Source organism: Dendrobium catenatum, unplaced genomic scaffold (assembly GCF_001605985.2).
Source record: "Dendrobium catenatum unplaced genomic scaffold, ASM160598v2 fragScaff_scaffold_542, whole genome shotgun sequence".
In the NCBI taxonomy this organism is placed as follows: domain Eukaryota; kingdom Viridiplantae; phylum Streptophyta; class Magnoliopsida; order Asparagales; family Orchidaceae; genus Dendrobium; species Dendrobium catenatum.
The window spans coordinates 59467-86892 of record NW_021319004.1 but is presented as its reverse complement, the minus strand read 5'-3'; the positions used below and the strand labels follow the sequence as shown (position 1 = coordinate 86892).

General features: G+C 33.8%; 1 protein-coding gene across 1 annotated transcript; it reads left to right on the top strand.

Annotated features, from left to right (window-relative positions):
* Positions 1 to 126: 126 nt before the first annotated feature.
* On the top strand, positions 127 to 22609 carry LOC110102431 (pre-mRNA-splicing factor 38). The gene is made up of 6 exons (XM_020830769.2): positions 127 to 649; positions 753 to 874; positions 961 to 1051; positions 14343 to 14469; positions 14554 to 14624; positions 21937 to 22609. Exons 1-6 carry the CDS (start codon positions 360 to 362, stop codon positions 22382 to 22384), a joined length of 1149 nt encoding a protein of 382 aa, XP_020686428.1. The 5' UTR covers positions 127 to 359; the 3' UTR covers positions 22385 to 22609.
* The last annotated feature ends 4817 nt before the right edge of the window (positions 22610 to 27426 follow it).

Here is a 27426-nt window from a genome sequence, read left to right as displayed (position 1 = left end):
ACCAAGCGAGTCGCCAAAAAATCCTAACCCTAGCAGAGCTCTCGAGACCGAGTCACCAACTCAATTTTACTTTTTATATAAAAAATCACTTTTAAGACATTATAAGAAAATCGTCCAAAGGAAGCCTTAGTGTTTACATGGGCACTCGGCGAAAATGAGAATATCAAAAGAAATACTTTATTCGTTTTCATCGCTCCGTCCGCTCAAAACCACGAGTTGCGACCGCATCTACGGTGGCGCCGACGTCCTCCCGCTATCGGTGATAAACGGGCAGGGGATTTTCGATTATTTGACTGTAACAAAAAACCACTTACAACCAATTTCGCGCCTATCATATAGCTCCATTAGGGTTTTGTCTAATGGCGAACAGGACGGATCCCACTGCAAAGAGCATCCATGGAACGAACCCTCAGAATCTCGTTGAGAAGATCGTCCGCTCGAAGATCTACCAGAATACCTATTGGAAGGAGCAATGCTTTGGTCTCACAGCTGAGACGCTCGTTGACAAAGCCATGGAACTTGACCACCTTGGCGGTACCTTCGGAGGCAACCGCAAGCCCACTCCTTTCCTTTGTCTCGTCATGAAGATGCTCCAGATACAGCCCGAAAAGGAGATAGTTGTTGAATTTATCAAGAACGAGGACTACAAGTTTTTGAACCCTTCCTTTTCGTCTTTTATCAATCTTTTTTCCCCGTTCTTCTTTTCTTTTTTAATTGTTGAATATGATTAGAATCTTCGTTTTCGAGAGCAGGTATGTCCGCATTCTGGGTGCTTTCTACTTGCGGCTGACGGGGTCGGTGACGGATGTGTACCAGTACCTCGAGCCGCTATATAATGATTACAGGAAGCTTCGACAAAAGCTTTCTGATGGAAGTAAGCTTTTATTTTATAGAATTTTAACCCTTTTTAGTCATGTTCATTCTGGCATCTTGAAAGTATTCTAATTTTCGCGAATTCAGAATATTCTTTGACTCATGTGGATGAAGTGATTGATCAGCTTCTCACAACCGATTACTCATGTGATATTGCTCTTCCTCGCATCCAGAAAAGGTGTGTCTTCTTCTTGATATGAAGTCATGATGTTACTTTTCAACTTGCATCTTGACATTTTCAGTTTAGGCTATTAACAATTGAAAGCTTTTGTGCTTCGTATCATAAGCAGTAGAACTGCCGTAATATGCTACTTTGTCTTTAGGATATAATGTTTTGACCCTTTCCTATGCTTGCTTCTTGTGGAAAGTATTAGTTTTATCTGATGAATATGGATTTCTCTGCAATTTAAAATAATTAGAAGAACCAGAGAGACTGAAGTCTTGTACTATAGCTGAAAATATGTGAAAGGTAAAACTCCAGCCTTCCTTTGATCCCGAAGAAGGTAAAAAAATGGCATTTCATGACAACTCTTTGTTTGCAATTGCACTATGTTAGTAAATTTTTGAGGATCTTAGAGCACTAGCTTTCAATGGTGATCCCTCCATTTAGTTTGGGCTGTCAACCAAAATGCTTGTTATGAAAATTTAAAATCCCATAAACCTGTTGACATTTATGGACTTTGAGTCTTTGACATGCCCCATTATAATCAACATCAAAGGCTTATTATCATGACAATTCATTGTACTTTATTTTTATTCATTTTATTTTTTTAAGAAATAGGAGGCTGATCATGAGAGATTTGGAGAGAATATTTTAAATATGAGAAAAAATTCCTATTTTGGAACTATAAAAATCAACCCAATTTGAGGATTCAAGAGAAGGAATCAAGTATTTATTTTAATCCTTTAAACTTAAGTGATATTATTTGTTTTTCAATATGGAAAGAGTTTGAGGGGGTTGCGATTATAACCTACAGACAAATTTTTAAGGTGGGATTTTGGTGTTTCTCCTTATGAGTTTCCTCTTAGAATACTTCATGATTAATTTATATCCTCATTGATTCAATGAAAAATAATTTTGATATATTGCAAAACAAATTGCGCTTATAAGGAGTTGGTGCCACCAACTTTTAGATTTATACATCAAACACAATTAAGGTTTGCAAACTCTAAAATATCATTTTTCTCTCTTATTTCTTGTTTTCAAGCATCTCTACCTTTCTAAAGTGCTACCACTTAACCCCTTGCAAAATTCAAGTCATATCTCTTACACAAAATTCTAACTCCTATTTGTCTAAGTGTTGTGACTAATTCACTTAACAAATTTATTACTTCCTATCCATATATTCAATTGATCTAAATCACTTCCATTAGTTAGCTAATATACAAAACCTTTAATATGTAGATTGTTACTCTTTTCCATCTTAAGAAAACTTAGCCATCCATTGTAATAAGTCCTAGCAAAAGAGTTGTTTGAACAATCTCCCCAAACACAAAAACTATAAGCCTCTAATTAAATGTTTCTGCTCAATTATTTACCTGTTTGCTTAAGATGACTATCTTTATGAGGTTGTGCGCTGATTTAACTTTAAAATCCATGTTAATTAGCTTTCTGTTATATCTTTTTCTATTGAGAGTGGCATATCTACTTTGCTATGTTGGCATCATTTTTGGTATAATGTGGACATGTTTCTTATTGACTAGGTCAATGATTTGTTTAGCACAATCTTCACTCGGCTGACCTGGCCAAACATTGATGTGACTATCTCTATGTACTAGTTAAATGCGAGAGCGATGGGCTGCGAATTGTTGCGCATAAGTCCATGATGGTTCAAATCACTTTACATCATTAGATTTTAGTTATACAAGTTGATATGCATTTGTCATCATAATAGTTGTGCATGCAACAAGCAAGATGTCGTAGTTATGGAAGTTTTATGAGAAATTTTTGTGCAAGAGCTTTTCATACAGGAAATCTTCGTCTACGTGAGGATTTTTGATCGGGGTATCATATCACGAAATGAATTGCATCATTGTTTCTAGATCATCAAGATGGTTTAGATAGGCTTGTCCACATTTAGATTTTCATCATTTGGTCACTTATTGAATGAATTATTCTTTTTGGATTAAATAAGTTAATTTTTCCTAAAGAATTATTCTGAAATTATAATTACATTCTAGCAAAAAAAAAAAAAAAATCATAACTCAAATTTATTGTTTGGGCTAACTCAATCTAACTCAAAATCAAATCGACATTTGATTATTATCATAACATTCATGCATTTATTGGCATGCGGATACACATGCCATTAAATTTAATAACATATAATTTAATGTTCAAAATGCATAACTCAACAAGTTGATTTATACTAATTTATGGTTCTTTCCATGCTGATTAAGTTAGTTCAAATCTAAGAACCCAAGCCTAATGCATAGGCTGGAATTGGATTAACTATACGAGTTGATTTAATTAAATCATTTGTGTTTTGTTAAATCAAAAAAGAGAAAAATAAAGTAAACCGATTATTCACTATAAACATTCAGTTAGAGAACTGGCCATGCTTGGTTCCCTCAACCTAGCATTAAGCGGAGTATTTTAAAGTGTTTAAATGTAAAAAGATTGAATTAATACTAAGTAAATGCCACCTTTTTGTAGCTTCGGTTAGTTTGCAGCCACCTCCCTATTAGCCAATATCTTGGATGGAAATTTCTAAGCCACTTAATATCGTCCTTGTAAAAAAAGAAAAAGAAAAAGAAAAAAAGAGAAGGATAATAAAGGAGGAGAGGTTGAATGCTTCTCTTTTTATTTATTTATTTATTTATAATTTTATCCAAGAAAAAACCTCCCCAAATCTCCTCTCATTTTCAGCTTCTAGTTGCTCCCAAGACGAAAGAAGGAAGAAGACTCGGCCTGCTTGAGGCCATCCCCATGCATAGCCCCTTGCAAGTTAAGCTTTGCCTCTCTCCAACTTTTAGGTTTGGAGTGTAGAACTAGAAATAGTTTGGTTTGTGTTTTTAAAGGAGCCTCTATTATAGGGAGTTGTCTATTTTCCCAATAAATGGAAACCAATCCATGTGAGAAATTCTAAGGCCTTCGAAACCTCCACCACACTATATGTCAGCAAGAACCTCGTCAACCACTTTCCAATTATACCATTTGGATTATGTTGTCCCTTAGCCACCTTGCACCACCTTGAATAGAACCATGGCCACAATGGCTGAGCAGGATAATTACATGATTTAGACCGTGAATAAACAACAATTAGAACTTTAAAATGAGATCTCACTCATTTGGAATCAAAATCAAACCAAATAAATTGCATAATATTTATAAAAGTTAGCATTATATATTGAAAATAATTTCGTTTGAGTGGTGCTTTTCTTAACATAAATCAAATCTAATATATCTACTTTCTTAATAGGGTCATCAGAAGGCTGTTGTTTTATGTGACCAAACCATCTAAGGCGGCTCTCTCTAATCTTCTCTTCCAATGGAGCTACTCCAGCATTTTCATATATATGCTCATTTCGTGTCCTATCTCTAAGAGTAAAGCCACCCATCCACTTGAGCATCCTCATCTCTGCAACACTTAACTTAATATTGTGTTTCCCTTTTAATGGCCAACATTCTGCACCATAAAGCATTGCAGGTCTCATTACTATCTTAAGAATTTTCCCTTAAGTTTGAGGGACTTTCTATCACACAACAATCCCGATGTATTCCTCCACTTCAACCGCCCAACTTGTATTCTATTAATAATATCCCCATCTATTTCACAATTACTCTGAACAATAGACCCAAGATATCTAGAATATGTACTCTTATTAATGACTTGATCGGCCAAAGTCACAATCCCCACACTAGATCTATTATTATTAAAATTATACTCAATATATTCAGTTTTAGATGTACTCAAAGGAAAGCCTTTAAACTAAAAGTTTGACCTTCATAATTCAAGTTTACCTTCAACTCTCTCTATAGTCTTATCAACAAGAAGAATATCATCAACAAAAAACATACACCAGGGTACAACTTCTTGCAAATGTTTAGTGAGAGCATTCATGACTAAAGCAAAAAAGATATGAGCTTAAGGCTGATCCTTGATGTAATGCAACTAAAATAAAAAAAATACTTGGTCAAACCACCTTGTGTTTGAACACAAGTAATAACTCTTGCATATATATTCATAATGACTTGAATATAAGCTTTATTAACCCCTTTCTTATGTAGAACTTTCCATAGCACTTCTCTTGGAACTTTATCATATGCTTTCTCTAAATCAATAAAAAACATGTGTTGATCCTCCTTATTCTCTGTGTACTCCTCCATCAAACCTCTCAATAAATGTATAGCTTCCATAGTAAACCTACCTGGCATGAATCCAAATTGATTTTGAGAAACATTAGTGTCACGCCGCAGCCTATACTCCATAACTCTTTCCCATAGTTTTAAGGTATGACACATTAACTTAATTCTTCTATAATTCGCACAATCTTGTGCATCACATTTATTCTTAAAAATAGGAATCAACACACTCATTCTACTACTCATCTGACAATTTTTTAGTCTTCAAAGTAATATTAAAAAGTTCAGTAAGCCAAGAAATTCCTTCATCTCTTAAGCAATGTGGAACTAAATGAGAGGTATTTGCAACTCTATAAGTCGGATAGAGTGGGAATGAGGTTATGAGTTCTACTATTAAGTTTTTGTGATATGTTATGATCTGATATGTTATGATCTTATATTTTATATGATTATACTCCAATTTATTACCAACATCTTATCATATTGGAAGATAAATGATAAAATTTTCTTTTATAAATTTGATGGAATTGTGCCGGCTAATTTTTTTTAAAATTTATTATTATTATTATTATTTAATTAATTAAAATTTTGCCTTTCTTGAAAAAAGGAATTGGTTTTGCCCTTATACACACATATATACATAAAGTTTATTTGTTAATCGTATATTTTAAAATAATTGTGATTATTCAATTGCTATTTAATTAAGAATCCAAATAGTGAGATCTCTCGAGAAAAATATGCTTATCTTTATAGTTTATGACATTAATCTTGTACGTTAGGTTATATTATTCAGAGTCAAGGCGATTATGTGCCCCAAACTGGTGGTGGCCATCATAGCATGCATCTCACATTTATATGTTAGAGTGTTGTAGGATTCATATAGATTATAACATAATTATGCATACCTTTGGATGACCTAATGTGCTTAGCCCAATTTAAGTTTTTGTAATCCTCATAACCATGCTCATGTTCAACCCCTTGGTTTGATGATTATTTTTTCCAGGCATATTAGAATTATGTTTATGTGTCTAGCAATCATATCATATTGTATGAACTTTGCTTAAGTGCTTGGGATTATATGATAGTATTTGGTCATATTTCTTAGGCAAGCTATTTTTACTCAGAAAGTGCACATATTTTTCATGTTATCATCATGACTTCATGAATATACTTATGCATCCTTCAAGTGGTTGAACATACATTTGTTCACTTGGGACCCCTTAACCTATAAGTGAGCATTTTTCATTGGAAGGGTTGAGGCATATTATATTCTCAAAACAATCAATTAAACATACCTAATCTGTTTGAGTGATCTTTGTTGCTATTTTAAGCCTATATTGGTCTAAAACCTACCCAAATATAGGTGTGTTAGCCTCACCAATCAATATTATTTCAGCCTTAAAGCAATTTAGCTTGCTTTAAGGTCACATTAGGCATCTAAATCATTCTAATCTCTTAGGTTTTTCATATTATCCAAGTGTGTCAATGACCATTTATGATGCAATCAAGAATTTTCATTTTATATTTTGTATTTTATTTATGTTTTTTGTATTTTATTTATGTTTTGGATGTTATGTAATTTTGGACTATGTTTTTTTATGTTCCCTATGATGAAAATCAACCCATGATTATGCTTGGGTTTAGGGGTGTAAACGAGTCGAGTCGAGTTTTGGCCCTTATCGAGCTCGGCTCGTTAGATAGAAAGCGAGCTCGAGCTCGATAGTCGAGCTCGAACTCGAGCTCGAACTCGAGCTCGTGTCACTGTTAACGAGCTCGAGCCGGCTCGCGAGCCGGCATTGAGTCGAGTTTGAGCCGGCTCGCGAGCCGGCTCGGCTCACTTACACCCCTACTTGGGTTTGGTGCTCTTTGGTAATTTCTCTCCTTTAATTTTCACTCATATTGAACTTGTTCTTTTGTTTCATTATTGGCTTAGAGGGCATTTATTATTGGGCTAATAATTCCTTAATGGGCTTTCGCCCATATCTTCCCATTCTTCTTGGCTGTTTGGTGTCCTGTGCTTATTTCGGTTTGCTTTTGCTGATTGGAATTCTTGTTCTTTTCCCCATGCAGTTGGTGGTCTCTTGGAAAATCTATTTTGCTTTTTCGTAGGCATTGGTTCCTGCAGCTAGCCATTCCCCTCCCTCTTTGCTGTTTCCAAGTCTTATGTTGGCTCCTATTGGTTATATGGGGTGGCTCATTTATGTGGGTTGTTGGGTCCTTTTTCCTCGTATTTATGGGGCTGTTTTGTTGCTGTTGGATGGTGGTTGTTGCCTGAAATCTGATTGAAACCTGAGGGTTTTCTTCCTAAGCTTGAGAGCTGTCTTCTTTCTACACCTATTTCTTCTTCCGGTTTTCTATCTATTTCATCTCTCCACGGTTTCCCTTCCACTTGTATCTTTTTTCTCAAAATATAGTGAGTGTGAGGTGTTGTTGTGCCTGTTTGTTGGCATTTGTCGGAGGAGTGCCGACTTGAATTGGATCATGATTTCTGTGGAGAACTACTGATTTGATTTTCCTTTGAATAATATTATCTAATTTTCAGATTTGCATATGAGGTGACCTTTCTAGGTTGTTTTGAGGGTAGTTTAATCTATATTTTTAGTTTGTTTCTTACATAGTTTCCTAATCATTTCTTATATCTGTTTTCTATTAAGTTTCCTTCGGTTTGTGTTGGTTTATGTTTTATTGAAGGAAGTGTCATGTTACAAATATAGTGTTCTCCTACTTGGCTATATAATTTAGGTTTACATCAATTTAGATAAGCATGCCATGACTTATCCACTAGTCCATATTTTGTTTAGACACCTTGATCTTTTTTAGATTATCTAAGCAAACGACATTTTGTAGAGGAGCACATTCATATCATGAGTATATAGTTTCAGGTTATGAATGTTAACACCCCAACAATTGGGGTTCTTAGACTTAGGATTTTCCCTATGGTTGTTTTATGTTGACCATCATTATTTGTCTAAATTCTCATCGAATAATTAGAATCCTTATTCCATAATTAAATATCATATGATCATGCTGAAGATTCAAATAGCCTTGGGTATGCTATTCTAAGTATTTAGGTCAAATGCAAGGTCATCTTTTAAAATGTTATTTTCATCTTATAAAATAACTATCTATACTTATGAATATTTTTAAAAATTAAAAGACTTTTAAATTATTATATTAGGATGACATATTCTAGTCTGGTTAGATCTTTAGAATGAGACCATACGTGTGATCTTATTAGAATCATGAGTGAAACCTGTAGCTACATTGACCTTAGACACACTATATATTGTGATAAGACATTATCATTGATGCTTGTTTAGTCTTATGATAGGGTGTATTTAAATTTTTTCATTGTGCAACCATTTTAGATATTTTGGATCTATTGTTCAGAGTGATGGTGAAATAGATGGGGATATTATTAGTAAGAATTCAAATTGGATGGATGAAGTGGAGGAATGCTTCGGGCTTATTGTGTGATAGAAAAATATCACTCAAACTTAAGTGAAAATTCTATAAGATGGTGGTTAGACCTGCAATGTTTTATGACGAAGAATTTTGGCCATTAAAAGAGAAGCATAATATTAAGTTAAGTGTTGCAAAGATGAGGATGCTCAGGTGGATGAATGACTTTACTTTTAGAGACCGGATATGAAATGAGCATACAAGTGAAAAGGTTGGAGTAGCTCTAGAGGCATATAAGATTAGAGAGTCGTCTTAGATGGTTTGGTCACATAAAACGGCGGCCTTTCAATGACCCGGTTAGGATAGTAGATGTATTAGATTTAACCTATGTTAAGAAGGGTAGAGGTAGACCTAAAAGACTTGGTTAGAAAATTTTAGAAATTACTTTTTTTAATTAGATATAAATGGGAATTTGACTCTTAACCGGACATAATGGAGAAAGAGGATTCATGTAGTCGACCCCAAATAGTGGGATAAAGGCTTGATGTTGTTGTTGTTGTTGTTGTTGCAACCATTGTAGTGCATATAGTTTATATTGGTTGTATATTTTATGATGTATTTTCATTGTATTTTGTTGTGTGAAATGTGTGCACAAAGAAATAGATGTATCAATCTTTTTAAGGGAATGTCCTTAGTGAACGGGAATATGAATAAATAAAAGAAAATATTCATTGTTTTCCATAGTGCTTTTCTAGCTTATCTCTCCAATCAAGCAAGACCCAGTACACATTACATTCTATTTTTATACTTTTGAATACTATCTTATATTTTATAGGGATAATTTTTATTTTTATCATGTATCTTTTTTGGTTTTAAAAAGAGTTTGTATGAAGCTAGTGTAGTAGCATTAGTCCCAGTGGAGCATTAGGATAAATACTAAGATCTTATGTAGGCAAGGACTTGGAGAAACCACCTCATATCACATTGCTTAGGTTCTAATGCATATTTTTGTAGAGATTTAGGATTGGGTTGTTTTTGTCAATCCTTATCACTTTCTTAGTGCATTGCAGACCTAGTTACAATAGATCTTTTGTTATTATTTATTCTTTTATTGTATGTTATTTGTTGCATTGAGTGATTTTACTTCTTTCTTTCTTATTTATTCTTATCTTGAATATTCTTTATATAGTTATACTCTTAAGATTAATTATCTTCTTACAATATTAATAACTTATAAATAAATTTAAAATTAACCATAAGAAAATCATTTCTTCATAAAAAAAATATTTTGTTTATTGCATGATATGTGGCCTACCTTTTCAAATAAAATGAATATAAATTTTACTTTTGATTATGGATTTATTAGTCATGTATTGTAACTCCTATGCATTTTTATAAGGGAGAATTCATTAAACAATATTTATTTAAGGGCATTTCACAATAATAAAATAGCCTAAACCTAAAAGTATATTAAAAAAAAATTTCACATTAACGATGGATCACATTGTATCATTGCATGTCCCATGAAGTATAGTTGTTTCATTCACATCTAATTATCAACATGATTTATTTTCTCTTATTATTGACCTAGAAAAGTATATGATGTTAAGTGACTTTCTTGACATATATAGTATCATAAGACTAGTCTAAGCAGATTGACTCTTGTTGTCAACTTGTCTTTTTTCTCTTCTTTTGTTGGTATCCTCTCATGCTTTAATGAGGGTTAAGCTATATCCCAACAGGCCCACTCACTCGGTGTAGAAGAAAGTTTTACGAGTAAACTCCTAAAAAAGAACATGTAATGAAATGAGTTTGGGATGAAACCCGAAAGAATCATAGTTTTGCTAACCGAAAAGTCTAAAACCAATCTCCTTTCTTTCAAGTTGAAGATGGTAAACAACTATTGGATTTTTTCGGGGAGAACTATAATGGGATCTTTCTATTTTTTATTCGCTTCTCCTCTAGGCTAAACTTCCCTTTTGCCATGCTAGTTCTTTTCTCTTTCCAGGCAGATTCTGATGTTGAGTAGCTATTTTTATCGGATAATTTCATAGAATCTGAGTAAATATTTTTCCTTGGATTTGACTCTACATAGTTTCCTTGGACGATGCAGTTCATGATTGCTGATAAGGGGTTCCTGAGCAGGTTGGGTTGACTATCTTCATAGCTAAGTAGAAGTAAAGTTTGAAAAATTGCGATGATGAATTAATGAAATTTTGATTATGTGTACCAATTCTAGGCATTACTTGTCTATCTCTTGACTCAATTTGAGCCCACTCATATTTCTATGATACATCACCTTGGTGCCATTTTGAAGACCCTCATGTCTTAAAATGTAGTTGCCCATTACGATATGGTGACTCACTTGCTAAATTGTGGCTTGATTTAGCGTTGAAGTTGGAGTTTTTCCTGTTTGAAATGGTGACATTTTTCTTTGGCAAATCCTACTGAAAGATCTTGTAATACAAGCAAGATTTATCTAATCGAAATTGTTTTTAGGTATCCCCCAAGATGTAAGTAACTATTGGAATAATATTATTTTTGAAGTGTTTATGTGCTTTGAATGACATTAAATTTGATCTTTGATTATATATATAATTCCTTCATAGTTTTTTTTAATATGCTTGTTTACATAAAGCTGGTTTCATTCTTTTGGACTAATCGTTTTGTCAACTTGTCGCATCAAAATTATTCCATGTGAATCCTCTATACCATTTTCATTCATTCTTTTTTTTTGTCTTTCTTCTTCTATCAATTTTTTCTATTTTCATCCTCATCTTCACCCGCATCTACTTCTTTCCCATAAATGACGGGAGAGGATTGCAAGAAGTTTTGTATGAAGATGATGCGACAATTTTTAAAAAGTGGCTTCTTGGGAAGGCGTATTATAGAAGAAGGAATCACAAAAAGTGTGTGAATATGATGCTTGAACCTTTTAGTGGTTGACATGTACCTTTCTCTAATGAGCTCATTAATGAGTCTCTCCAAGGAGCTCACTAATGAGTCGCTCCCTTTTAAGATGTATATGTATTTACATGGCCTTATATCCCTACTCTACTTTTATGAACTCACAGGACATATTTGGGATGCCTAAAATATAATTTTTTCTTGAGATACACATACCTGTTGTGATCTTAGATCTCCATCAAATCTTATTTTACATGCACATTAGGAAATCAAATGAGCCACCATCATTATATGACATACTTCCTAGCTTAAATATTATTCTTAGACCTTCATTGCTATATTTGACTTGTTTGATTAAAATTATAGAATTAATTATGACTTTGACGGTTTATTCTTAAAGTCTCATTTAATTGATATGACCCATCATTTATTGTAAGGCACTATTATTTTCTTAGCACTTCATATATACAGTCTTTATTCATATGTGACATAAGTGCTAATAACTTTGTTAAATTAATTTTTCAAACATATTCACATTGGGAATATAAAAATAATGATTATATTTTAACTTTGCTCTTAATTCTTTGCTTATAAATCAATAAATATTATATGATGAGTAGGATCTTTGAATTTACTGCTTATATTTTGGTTTTTCATCACAATATTTTTTTTACTCATATTTTCATTACGTATGATATTTTCTAATCTAAAGGTTTATCAAGCATTTGGAATATGCAAGCTAATCCACTTGTAAGAGGTATAAGTACTTCTAAAGTTATTATCATTACCAGTTATATCAACTACTACATATATTGTAACGCTGAATGCATCAAAAGCTATAGATACTCCACCTGTCGAGACACATGGAGTATTGTCCTCACCACAATATTTTTAACCTTGTGGATCATAGTTCATTAAGCAGAGGAGTTTTGATGCAGGACAAGCAAAGAGGAGTCTCACAAGACCAATTTCAAAGGCTCATTATCATGGCAATTAATTATATTTTATTTTCCTAAAGAAATATGGGGCTAATCATGTGAGGTTTTGAGAGTAAATTTAAATATAAAAGGAAAATGTTTGCGAACATTAACACATCATTTTTCTCTGTTGTTTGGAATTCGCCTACATCTTCACCATCTTTCCAAGGCCTAAACCTATTCTCCCCTCACAGTTGTCGAACCATTTCCTTTAAATAAATCCTAATTCCAGCTATCCATATGTTGTGAACAGTCCACTTAAAAATTTATAACATTCTACCCACATTAAATTGACTGAAAATTACCTCCATTATTTAGCTAGCATCCCAAGTTTCTGATGTGGTTGTCCTTTATTCTATCAAAGAAAAGGTAGCCATCCACTGCAATTAGGGGTGTCAATATTGGACACGACCCGAAAACCTGACTCGAACCCGACCCGAAAATTTCGGGTTCGTGTTGACCCGAACCCGTACTGGGTCGGGTTTGGGTCTAGGAAATCGACCCGTTTGCAAAAATGGGTCGGGTTCGGGTTGACCCGAATGATGCCGGGTCATTTCCGGGTTCAACCCAAACCCGACCCGTGACCAGAAATTGACACCCCTAACTGCAATAAAGTCTCAGCTAAAAATTGTCAAAAAATTCTAAACTAGTCAATTTTTTTTTAGCCTTTTGCTAACACTAAAACTCCCACCATCACTCCAACAAGCCTTGAAACCTCTAATATCCCATCCTTAATACCTCATATAGTGTCACAGTTTCATCAAGTTGTTAGTCTTTCTAGGTTTTTTGTTGGCTGTTTCTTTTAAAAAAGTTGCATTGTGGCCTTCATGAAGAATTGTGCCAATGCTTGTTATTGCTAGTATTGCTTATTTATGGAGTACTTTGTTTGTATGTGCCTGATTTTTAAATTGACCCGTAGAAGGTGATGATATCAAGCATAATTACTTCTCCTTGGACATAGATCTGTACATTTTTTTTTATAAAATTATTAGTAGGACTTGTTTCTAGAAGTTCATGCATTTGCATTTGTAGTAATTTATCCACTTTAATGGCGATAATTCATTTCCCTGCCTTCCACTTGTTATTATATATAATAATATACCCTAAAAAATTCCGAGCTTTTGCTATTCAATGCCTCCATCAATGCAATACTTGTGATTTCTTTTATTCTGTATTCTTAATGGCTCTGGATTGTTCTTTTCTTTCTCAAAGTCAGGCAATCTATTAGACAATTTCTTTCAATCCATTTACAAAGTTTTCTGTAAAGTAAGTTCAGATATTGCTTCATATTGAGCCAGGCTACATCTGTTGTTCTTTCTTTTCTTGATGGCTAAGGACAGCCTGATGAAGTTGATGATTACCTAATGTAAAGCAAGTGTAATCTAACCTATTATCTGTTTCTCATCAACATGGTTATCTGGAATATGCTCCTCAATGTTAAGGCAAGTTTTAATATGTTTTAACGATAATACAATCATATAAGTCATACTATAGTCATGGTTCTTTATTTTCTTGATGGCTAAGGACAACCTGCTGAACTTGATGATTGCCTAGATAATTGCCTAATGTAAGCACGTTTAATCTTACTCACCATCTGCTGCTTATCAACTTGGTTAATTGGAATATGCTTTTCAATGTTCAGACAAGTTTTAATATGTTTCATGATAATGTTGGAAAGAAACATTTTTGTTTAGAAGATCATTTTCTGAAATTAGGATATATGAAAGAAAACTTTGTTATTTCAATGTACTTTTTTTGCCTGAATTTAATATATTGTGTTTTTGGTTGTTATTGTTATTTTATTATCTTAAAGTGTTATGATCTGCTTATGTGGATTATTAATATATTGTATGTTGCCTATCAATATAAAACAACAGATGGACTCTTGAAGCTTCTGGAATTTTGGAAGCTAGGAGGAGTGCTTTAGAAGATGATTTTGAGGAGGAAGAAGAGAAAGAAGATGAGGCACAAGCTATGGATGTTGATGTAAACACCCATGAAAAGGTTGTAGTTAACTCCTTTAATAAAAAAATCTCAATTTTTTTTGGTACGACTATTCTTAACTTCTTTACTCCCACTTTTTGGAAGGGTTATTATCATGGGCGAAGTCCAACAAGGGACAGAGATAGAGATAGAAAGCGCGATAATTATAAATATAGGTATGTCATACTTAAGTAAGCTTTTTTATTTTCCGTGTTCTCATTGGGCATTAAGTTCTCCCATTTATCTTTTAATTTTAAATATAAATTGGATGTTTTTGTTTACATAATTCATTTTTCTGGCATAGTTCTTTAGCCAAAAAAAAATTGCTTCATACTCTCTCACATGATAGAGAAAAAATGAAATCCACAAATTCATCAAATATTATGTTGAGATACTCATGAGGGTGAAATAGTTCTACATCAAAAGTGAAAATGTGTGAGTTATTAATTTATATATAGATTTTATGGACAATTAAAACCTAAAATCCCTTTCTAATTAAATTAATCAAATCAAAAACCAAGTAGCTCGAAAAATATGAAAACCTAGAGAGGCCTTGCATGCATCAAGTTCATAAATACTTAAATTATAATTTTCTCACATTCCTACAAAAATAAAAGTTTATAAATACTTAAATTATCAAAATTGGAGATCCTTAAGGCCCTGAGCTGGCCAAACCATTGGATCTTAAATGGTGGTGAGTCAACAATCCCCAAATAAATCTCTTTCATCACAAGACTTGGGCTTCTTTTGGTTACCGGTACCTTTTGTAAAAAGCAGTTTTAAAAATGTTGATCGGGAGAATGGAGGTTTCTAATGGAGAAGCAAATACCAAAAAGCTTTTGAAAATAGTATAAAATGAAGTTTTTGTAAAAAGCTTTTTTACAAAAGTGTCACATTCAAACAACAATCCAAAAATAATTTTATCCTTTTCAAAATAGAAAAGTAAAAATTAAACTCTCTCAAACGAGGCCTTGATCACTTCCTTTCTTGCACCAAAAAGACCAATTGAGCAGTTGTAGTGACATCTAGGAGAGAGTCTAGATTGCTAGTCTTAATTGAAAGTGCTATATCTCACAGGGAAGATAATTAATTATAGAAATATGTGCCCATAAGAAAATTTTGAATTAGGAAAATAAAGTTTACGGCAAATTTTTTGTGGAGTGTTTTATCACTATTTTAGGCTTCATTTGGAATTGCTTTCTTACTTTTTTGTTTTTCAAACCACAACCATAATTTCTATTTGGCCACTGTATTATTACTATTTTTAAAAAAATATTATAAAGCAATAAAAATGCTATTCCAAATGTAGCCTTAATCTACATTCTAAAAATATATGCCACTCTAGAAGGAATTAGGTTCGGACAATGCTTTTTAGTGCCCATGAAAGCGTACTCAAGATGCCTAGTGTTTTTGCCGGGTTGGATGGCAGCTTAAGATTTTAAAATGAATGGGAATATTGTATTCATGTTCTTTTAATTGGAGCACTACAAAGCTTAAATCCTAGCCCCCAAGGCAGGTGTGGTTTTTTGGTCACAAAAAATTCAACGCAGATGGGATGTGTTGAATGCGTTAGAGGGTTCTGTGTGTGCCACAAGCATGCAATTGAGCAGCAGATGCAGTTTGGCTAGTCAAGGGTGGCATCATGACTAAACTAAGTTGTTTCATGGATCCGCAAGAGAGTACTTGGGTTCTCCCAAGAGCAAAAAGCATATCATGCCCGAATCTAACCGGGGTTTGCGGTGGTGGAGGAATTGGATCGGAAAAAAGAGGGTTCTAGGTGGCAGATATCTAATGAAACTGTAGCTGAAATTGAGATCTCATTCAAAGAGAAAGATGATAAATATCTGGAGTTTTTTTTTAATCCTATACGAGCTCAATTTTGACGTGCTTTCTGCAAGTTGATTCAACGAGGTATTGAATGCAGAGGTGTGGTGTGAGCATTGTAGTTTTTTCTACACGGTTATGTTGTGCAACTCCAATGGGTCGTTGTATGGTTATGTCTAAATAGTGCATGTCTAGGTTGGCCTTCGTTAATGCTTGGTTGCTATGCCACAGTTGCAGTTCAGATGCACTTGTGATGTTATGGGTTAGATATGCATGGATGAAGTATGTGTAATTGATTTAAACCTATTTGAAGTCGGTAACCTAAAAAAAAATGAATTATGTATTTTGTTATTACCATCGCCATCATCATCATCACATCTGTTTGGGATCACTTTTATTCGTTTTTCTTTGTTTTTAATATTGTAGAAAGCTGCGTTTGAACAAAAAAGGCTGCAATGACTGACCCCTTACGATGCAAAATGTTGCCCACCTCTCAATCTTTGCCGTTACTGGTACATGGCTTAATATGCAATCTTGACTCACAGCAAGTTACTAATGAAGTTGTTTAACATAATTCGTAAGACATGAACACTTGTTGAGGTTGAAAATTTACCATAACGTTGATTATGGGGTGGAATAGAAAATAGCATTAGATGATATATAGTCTTAATACTGTGATAAAAGGAGTCAAAAGATTTTCATTATGATATAGTAATGTTCAGAGGCTTGGCATTAATGAAAATTGTGGAAGGATGATGTTCTGGGCATGGAGCAAGGTTGAATCCTATTTTTTTTGGTTTGAGTTTTAAGGTTGAACTTGACTGAGATTTGTCTTTCTAGTTCAATAACATATTTTAAATCTCGAATAGTCGAATGTTTTATTAGACGCTGAATTGTTTGATATGCAATGGAGAAATCTTTAAGTCTTTCCACTCACATGCTAAACCTATTTTAATTGTGAAGAAACGTCAATGATACAAATTTTGTTGCATTCTGTTTCAAATCTTCTAAGATTATCTGGTACAAAGTATCCAAAAGATATTTTAAATAACTTTAATTGATAAACTACTTACTGTTGTAGAAAGCATAACCTAGGAATACTATAATCAATAAGATCTTTTTTTCTCTACATCATCATCCATGTTCTCTCATGGACACTATAGATACCCATGATGATTTAGTAATGTTTGGGTGTTTTGTAGTTAATCAAAATTGCAGAAGGATGTAGGCTGATAGTAAGTTTAGTCAAAGAAATTTTATTTTATTTTGACATTAAATTTTTCTTGGGCTAAGGGTGTCAAAACATGTCTATGGGTCGGGTTTGGGTCGAATCCAGATTTACCCGGGTTTAAATGGGTTGACCCTAACCCGATCTGATTTTGCAAATGGGCCAGGTTGTCATCTTGGACTCGACCCCACACGGGTTATTGAGTTCACCTGACATGACCCGCTAACCCACTATTTTCGAATTCCGGTTTAATTTAAACGGTTGTGTGGCCAGGCCGAGGCAGTCTAGGTTGAATGCGGGTTATGGGCCTTGGGTAGGCAAGTTAGGCGAGGCGACAGGCTAGGGGCCTAGGGCTAGGCTGAAGGCGCATTAGGGCAAGGTGACGGGCGGCCAGGCCGGGGCGGTTGCGTGGTGCCTCGTGTAGTCTTGCAGGTGTATCAAATTGGGCCGCAGTAGGTGAGGGCTACGCGGCATGTCGCAGCAGGGCGGGTGCATAGATGTCAATGGAGTAAAAAAGAGTGCGCCATGGCGCACGGCGCAGCGCGGCGCACCTACGGCGCCATGTGAATGGCACGGCGCAAACGTTCAAAATGGCGTGCGCTATTTGTGCCACATGCGCGCCATGGCGCATGGCGCAAAATAACTCACGCCATTTGTTTTAAAATTTTCTTAATGTATTTATAAATATTTATAATATTTATTTTTTTTAATTTTTAAGATGATATATTTTTTAATTTTTAAATATATTAAAGGTATTAAGATAAATGTTAGATTTCATATCATTATCTTCTTAATGCTATTTGCTTTCATTTAAATATATTTTAGTTGTATGAAGATTGGCTACTTATTGGACTTGAAATTATGTTGGATTGTTATTTATTTGTATTGTCATTGTTTGCTTGTTATTATGATAGTTTGTTTTTCAATTTAATGATATTTCATATTCATGCTTATTATTTTATAATTCTTTTATAATTTGCGTCATGTTCAAAATGACGTGCGCCGCGCCGTGCGCTATGCGCCATGGCTCAAATAGGACCTTTGCGCCATGGTGCGCCATTCGCTATTAACAATTATGGGCGGGTGATGTGCGGACCCCAGATTGGGCGAGATGAGATCGCGGTGTTGTGGCGAGACGAGATCTTTTCGGCTTTGTTGGATTGGGTGAGACGGACCCTGTATTGGGTGTTTGCTAGCGGGCTAGGCCGGGCCGTTTGGGAAAGACAAGACCTGACTCACGTTCGGGTTGATTTCGGGTTGCCGGGTCTACCCGAACCCGACTCGATTCTAGAATCGGATGACATTTCTGAACCCGAACCCGAACCCGAACCTGACCTGCCTGACAAACGTGTTGACCCAAACTCGGAATTTTCTGGGTCGGGTTCAGGGTCGTGTCAAATATTGAAACCCCTAACTAGGGCCCACATTATGGCATAAAGGCTTGATGTTTTTATTGTTGTTGTATTGAACTTCACTAGGGAGTGTCAGAAATTTAATCTACATAAATTGCAAAAATATGATATTATTTTTGGAATGATAACCAACTTTAAACCTTTAATATTTTCTAAGATGGCCAATTGCTTGAACTTAAATTGGGAAATTTTCATATCATTCCATATACGTAATAAACCTATTTTAATTATAAGCAATAACATGTAATTGTGTAAAATAAGAGTCATAAGATTGAATGATGTGGGAGCAAGTTTTGTTCGATACTATTTTTCAAAATCTTTTTAATATAGATTATCATATGCAAAGTTTTCATAACCATATTTAAATAACTCATATTAATAACTACTTAATGTTATAGCATGTATAGCTTAGGGATAATATAATCTATGGCAATATCCATTACTTTTTCATCATTATGGAAATTCTCTTCTTCATTCCCATCTTTTCCTCCGCCTCTTTGAATTTGTTGTCTTCATGCTCAAAATTAATTTCTCAAGAATTTCAACCTAGGCAAGTATTTCATTGAGCTTTTTTTAGTGCATATACTTGTTTCTATAACTATTGATATTTGATAGTCTCCAAAAATCGCCTTTATCAATTATGAATCTTGAGGCATATTCAAGTTGGCAACTTACAAAATTAAATATGAGATCATCCAAACTCCAATTTCAACAAACTTATGGTCATATTGAACGTCTTAGTGAGAGTGAGACAAGCCTAACAACATAAAAATCGGTCCAACCCTAGCACAAATGGGCTCAAACCAAAGGATTAGTGCATATTTGGAAAATTTAAAGCATTAATTGGATGACAAAATGATATCCAAATATGGCATGCTTATAGTCGAATTTAGCGGCTCGACGGGACGAATCCAACGCGCCCAAGATTGCGTCATTCAGGCTTCATTAAGACATTTAAATGCTTGATGAATACTCTATGATCAAGGGAGTAAAAATGGGATGTCTGATTGAGCACTCCGAATTTACCCTGGATCTCCATATTTATTGGGCATGTCACTTTCAGAACATATAAATAGATCCCTTCTTCGCATATTAAAAATGGGGACTTATACTTTTGAAAACTTAGGCCCTGGGCTAGAGACTTAAGAGAGCTCTAAGGCTTGAAGCATTACAGAGCTCCACCCCAGCACCACAGTTGGCAAACCCTTGCCACCAAGTCATTGCTGTTGGACCTTTGCCTGACCATTGCCATCGGACTTCCGTCTCCTGCAATACCCCTGACTGCAGTCTCCTGCCGACTAAGGTCCCTTTGGCCCATCGCCCGCTGCAACTTTGCCTGCCGACTACAATCCCTTCGACCAACATTGCCTGTCGACTATGGTCCATCCGACAAATGTAACCAGCCGACTATGGTCCATCTGACCAACGTTGCCCTATGACCACCATCGCCTGACTAAGGCCCTACCAACTAAATGAACAAGCCAACATTTTATTAAGAATAACTCTCATCTTATTGAATTCTTTCAACTGCAATTATGTAATGTGCTATATATTTTTTACATTGAGTCAATGTTTTTTCCCGAGGAAGGGCATCAATAATCAACAACAAAAACTAATGGATTCATTTCAACTGAGCAAGATCTCGTGATTTTTTTCACTTTTCAGCATTTTCCACTTAAAAATTATGGTGTCTTTTATGACTCTTGCACATCTCTCTCTTTATTTATATTTGTGCTGGATCTTCGTTCAATACTAGGACACTAAACTCTTTATCTCTCTACCGACGTGAATATTCCAGGATGCAACAATACTCATTCCGGATAGCTCATGTCAATTTGTCATCATTATGAAATGATGCATCTCGTGTGTTTGAATTTTTGAAATATTAGCTTTTTATTTATTAGTGAATGCAAGATTTTCACCTCGCCACATGACAGCTTAAGGCATGGCATTGGCCTAGGCATTTTTTCAGTAATAGTGCTTGCCTAGGTGGTTTGTAAGGCAAATGGCCTTGTTAGGTGCCCATTTGTCTGCTTGACTCCACTTTAACAACACGGACCAATATAAAGGCTGATTGCATATGGCCTAGGAAGGTTTAATTTTGTCAATCAAAGTTTTGCTATCAGTTAAGTGTGCATGACTAAATGCAAGCTTTGAAATTTTTGTGGACCCTAAAGTCCTTAATACTGGAAATCTTCTTGACCACATGAGTCTTTACTAGATTAAAAGTTAATATTGTCTTTAAAAAGTTAAGCTGTGATGTTTTGTTCCTTATTTCTTGATCACTTCTTTTTGTTTGATGAGCCTATGGTTGTTGGTTATTGCCTTATGATGTCATTGGAGGTATTGGTTCTTGGTTCTTCTTTGCCTTCTCAAGGGTTGATTTTTTTTTTTTTTTTTATTTCAAAATTTTGTCCAGCTGTTGCTTATTTTGATTGTCCTTTTGAAAGCAGTGATTGTTGTGCTTCATTAATCTGCGAGGTCAATTATTACCGTGACATAAATTTTGCATGGCGGATTTCAAGCACGGCATCATCTCTATCAATTTTGATGCGTATGTAGACGGTGATTTTTCTTATCATTTTGTAGTAGAGCAATATTATTGAGTTTAGTCTCCTTTTCCCGAAGAAACAACTTTATCTATTGTGAGAGGCATACCTAACGCTAATCCAAGCATTGTAGCTTCTTCATCTTTTAGGATCATCACACTAGAAGCCTTATTCCAATTATTTAGTGTTCATTTATGAATTCTCCTACATTCATTTGTACAATCGTACTGAACATTAATCTATTGCTTTCAATGTGTAAGGATTGCGTAATATATTTTCCAATATAAGGACGACGTAATACATACTTGTAGTTCTATTGAACTCAACAGATTGTATTTATTAAATATCCTTGTAATCGATGGGAGAAGTAATGAAGCTATCGCGTCGTTACCTTTATCTTTGCATTTGGAGTACTTGCCTTCAAATCCTTTCTTTTAATGACGTACATGTTCACTATAGTTTCTCTTCTTGACAGGGAACGGGACTATGATAGGGACAGGGATTATGATCGGGACTATGGCAGAGGGCGTGAAAGAGACCGAGATAGGGAAAGAGACCGCCATCGTCTTAGAGATGAAAAGGGCTTTGGTCGAGAGAGGGATCGCGAAAGAGAGAGGGATGGCAGAGAACGTGATAGGAGAGAACGTGATCGTGGGAAACGAAGGAGTCGGTCGAGGAGCAGGAGTAGGGATCGCCGAGAGCGAGACCGTGAGGATGGGGAGCACCGCAGGAGGCGCGCTCGTGGCAGCAGCATCAGTCCTCGTAGACAGCCTGCAGATGATGGTAATTTTCAGGATGAATCCAAGAAGAAGAAGAAGAAGGAAAAAGATAAAAAGAGTGATGGCACTGATCACCCGGACCCAGAGATTGCAGAAGCCAATAGGCTTCGGGCTTCTCTTGGTCTGGCACCATTGAAGCTCTAAACCTTTTTTTTTCTGTCTTACGGTTCAGAGTGACAATTCGCTCTCTAAATTGTTGAAAAGCCCTTCCGTTTTACACGTTTCAGCGTTATTACATCTCTTGTTTATTTTGCTCACATTTTTGAGTTTTCATTTAGAAGGCTGATTTTAGGTATCCGCCCGGAATTTATGTATACTAAATTATGATTTCAGGTTTGTAACACGCAGTTTCACTTTTGTTTTTGATAACTTGTCTTGCTATGGAACGTCCGGTGTAAGGATGCAGAGGAACATCCGGTTGTAAGCAAAATCCCGCCTATACCGAGGTGTACGACACCTCGGTATAGGCGGGATTTTGCCTCCAACTCGTTTTGCCTACAACTGGATGTTCCTCTGCATCCGGTCGGAGGACGTAATAATTGTTCCTTGCTATGAGCGTAATATATCTTTTTAAATTAGCGTATTATCATAAGTTTTACTGCATGGATAAAGTTGACATTGCTGGGATTTTTAAAATTAACTAGGAGATGATATAAGCACATTTATTTGCTGCATGCTGTCAGGATTTTCAAATTTCTTGAGAATATGTTAATAATGTAAAATTATTGAGTATTTAATATTTACATTTATAATATACCATTATTTCGCATATGAATTTCCATTACTAATAAATATTGAGTAGAAATTTTAATAATAGCAAGATTTGAAAATTTTTTTAGTGACATGCTTGATGCTTCACAAAAAATTGTATTGATTAGGCATGAATCTTGAAGCATATTAACAACTTTCAATACTAAATTTGGAACCATTTGAACTCCAATTTCATTAATTTTATAGTCAAATTGAATGTCTTATTGAGATGAATTCAATGACATCAAAATTTATCCAATTCGAGCTCAAATTAAGGGCTTAAAGCATATTTTAATGTTCTAAAGAATTAATTGGATTACCAAATGATATTCAATCATGGCATGCTTATAGTTGAATCGAGCGGCTTGACGAGACTAATCATGTTGAAATTATCTACCTCATACCATATTCTAGAGATTTTGATGATTACAAATACATGCATGGATGTTCTAAATTCTGTGCTAAGTATTTTATGTGTAATGATTTGATGGATGTGCATGATAATTAATTGTGGGATTTATATTGCACAACTCAAGTTCAATCAAAATTTAAGCTAAAAGAACCATGATTGACCAAGATGGACAGCTTAAAGATTTTTATATTAACGTAGGAGTATATTAGAAGTCCATTAATATTTACTTGCATGATTTGATTTTGCTCATAATTTAAATATCTATTAAAATGATTTACATACTATTAATTAGGGATAATAAGCTTAATTTAGAAATATATAAGATTCCTTTATTAAATAAAATTTCTAAGCTTTATTGTTATAAATTATGGAAATGTAATTAATCAGGGAAATTATTACGTATTCATTTTGAAGTAAAATTGTTTCATATAAATTTACTAATGCATAATTTTTTTTTTTTCTAAATTACATAATATAATTGTATGAATATTGAATATATCTTTAAATCTATAAAAATATGCATAAGTTCTTATTTTGCTGAATAAAATATTATTTTGATAGAAACATGGCTAATTTTTATTTCATTATTCCTTTGATTCGGTACATAAAAATTGATAGTTACATGACCTATTTGGAGTTATGTTGAATTTATAATGAATTTGTCAACATTATTCAATTTTAATATTATTTGATGGGTAGCCATTTTTACCTTATTTTGAATGTTTTTGAGGACTTTTTAACTTATCCATGTGACTAGTATATTAAAAATATTTATTATTTGGTGAAATACTAGTTGAGAATGTTATATTAAGTTTTCAATGTTAATTCTTTGAAATCCATAAAGATAATAAAGACGAGTATTTTTATTTTCTTTTATATGGCATAGATTTGCATTTCAATTCTAATTCATTTTTAAAAGTATTATATAATTTGAAGAGTTATAAGTTTAAATTAGCAAGAAAAATATTTTCATATAAAATATTATTTGTATTTTTATAAAAATATAAATCTATATTAAATTGAGCAAATTTAATATTCCATTTGCAAGTAGTGAGATGATTAAAATTAAATTATAAGATCACATCAAATTTTTTGGCCATTTTATTGCAAGATAATTTAATCTTGTATTATTTACATCAAATTATGATTTTTATTTTCATAATCTAAGTCATTTGGTTTAGTGAAGTTTAAATTGTAATTAAATTGGGTTGTACTTAGCCGTGTAAGAGAGTACTTAGGTTGTAAAGAATTTTTTTAATTTCAAGAAGTCAAGTTTGCAAGGCAAACATGGGATTAGTGGATTTCAGCCTGAGAGTTGGCTAGCATCGATGTAGGTTGGATTGGAATCCGGGCCAAACCATGTATAAATATTGTGCCTCTAATTTTCATTTATTGTATCAAATTTTCTTTATGAGTTTCATAAAAATTATGTGATTACTTATTCTTTTCAAAATATCTTTAAAATTATTTTAATTGCATTCTTTTAACAAAATTTTTGAAAACCCTAATTCACCCCCCTCTTGGGGTGCCATGGTCATCCAACAATTGGTATCTGAGCCTTAGCTCTTTTTATTTTGGCATAACATCCTAGAGTAGATCCACCTTATAAACTATGACACAATATTTTCCTATGGGTTCACTTCCTAAAGGACAATCTACTCATCATCCACCATTATTAGATAATGTTCCTTTTGATTATTGGAAAATATAATTAGTAAATTCTTAAGAGGGCAAGACTTTTGTATGTTGCACATGTTTACGCACCAATATCATACACCCACTAAAAAAATTAATGGAATTCAATTTAAAAAACCTTTTGATGAATGGACTACATTATGGAGGAAATTAGATAAGTTAATTTCTAGGGCATGTAATACTTTGCATTGTGTAGTTGGTTGACCAAGTCAACCCTAGGCTGACCAAAACATACCTATGTAGTAGAAGAAAGGAGAAAGTAAAGTAAAGATCAAGAAGAGTCTTCCTCCAAAAAGGATTAAATCTCGGAATACTTGATTAATATGTAAGTAAAATTCATAGAAGAGATGATGAATTATCTCAAAGAAAGTAGTCATATAATAGATGAATAAGAATATGATGAGATAGTAAAGTTAAATAGTCTTGATAAAGAGATGACCAACAGTGTATTTATGGTAGATACACGATCATCAATCTAGAAAGATAGAAAGAAAATAAAAATAAATCCAATAAATGTTGGAAATGAGGAGGAAGAAGAAGTAGATGAAGAATCTGTCCCTAATATGACTAGCAATCTTTTAGATTAACTAAGTTAGAAAGATGAACAAATAATTCAGATGGAATAAAAATTGAAAGAGTTAATGGCTTTAATGGTTGCTCTACGAAATAAAGATGTCTCTTCTACAAAAGATCAAATAGATTGAATTCTAAAGAGAGTTTGTACAACACTGTAACAAACTCAAAGAGGTTGTAAAAGAAAATAAAATTGAGGTTATGAACTATGACAAAGAAACAGTGCAAATAATAAACATCAAACATTTGATAGATTAATAAGTCAAGGAGGCTCTAGCAAAGTTTAAGAGTACCTCATCTCTTCTAAGGGGTAGGCCCTACCTAGAAGAATATAACTTAATTCCTTATCCTAAAGGGGTCGTGCCACCCTCATTTAAAAACTTCTATGAAATTGTGAATCCTAAGCAATAATTAGCACATTCAATGGCTAATTGTTATATTGCAGGAGGAAGAGATGCTTTATAATTCTAACAATTTGTAAGATCGAGCATTACATTTGAAAGGTATGTCAAAATACCTAAAAGATCAGTGCAAAATAGATGTTAACTAAATGATTTGCTTGAGCACATCACCATGTCATAGTAGGGGATCCAGTGATAAAAAATAAAAAACTTAATGAAAGTCTTGTTCACTATCTCTTAAGATGGAGGAATATCAGTGCGAAATATGAACCTCAACTTCAGGAATAACATGCTATACAAATTCTTTTTAAGAATATACATAGTTCGACTACTTTCTTACTGAAGAGCTCACAATCAAAAATTTTAAGAAGTTATTATGTAAAGCCACTAATCTCTAAGAGGAAATGTCACAGTTAACTTTCTTAAAAGAAAAATCTTATATAGAAATAAAAAAAATAAAATCTCAAAAAGTGTTAAAAAAGAAGTATGGCTCAACGTCTACACAAAGGGAAACAACCAATGTAAATTCAAGCAAAAAATTGAAGTCATCCTTCACAGTATCAATAATATGATAGATCTCCCAATCCATAATTTAAACCTCATTCCAATCTCACTCTTGCAGAGGAGAGAGAGAGAGAGAGAGAGAGAGAGAGAGAGAGAGAGAGAGAGAGAGAGGTTTAAATAAAAAGAGATATTAATTTATAAGAAAGGCTATTAAGAGAATATTTAAGAATCTTTTAAGGAAATCATATTTCAAACTTTTAGATCCTAAGAAGCCGGAAGATGTATATAAGACGGGGCAACCCATATATTGCATATATCACCAAAAGATTGTTAAGATAGTTGCTATTTGCATGCTTTACATTTTTGCAACTTATGTAGTTTTGATGATTCCAAAGATTATAGTTCAAATATGTAGTTATCTCCTAAAATTTTTTAGAAGAATCGTATTTGCTCTTGTGTGTACTAACATTTCAGGAAAAACAAACTCCAGACTATGAAGACTTTAAATTAAATTCAGCATGAGATACATTGTAAAATTTGAAGCTTGCACTTTTCTTTAAAATCAAATTGAAAGGGAGTGATTGTAATTTGAGTGAATAAAAATATACACACACACATAAGGAGATCATATAAAATGTTTATAATGATCGTACTGGATGATATTCGTTCGTACAGGACGATCAGACAGTTATCTCCTATAGAGCATATGGAACGAATAGGAACTTGCTCGAAAAATTTTTCTAAGTCCTATTCAACCAGGACGAAATTAATTATCGTCCAGGACGATTGGTTCACTATAAAATTTTCGTCCAGACGAATTTAAATTATCGTCCGTGGCGACTGGTCCTCTG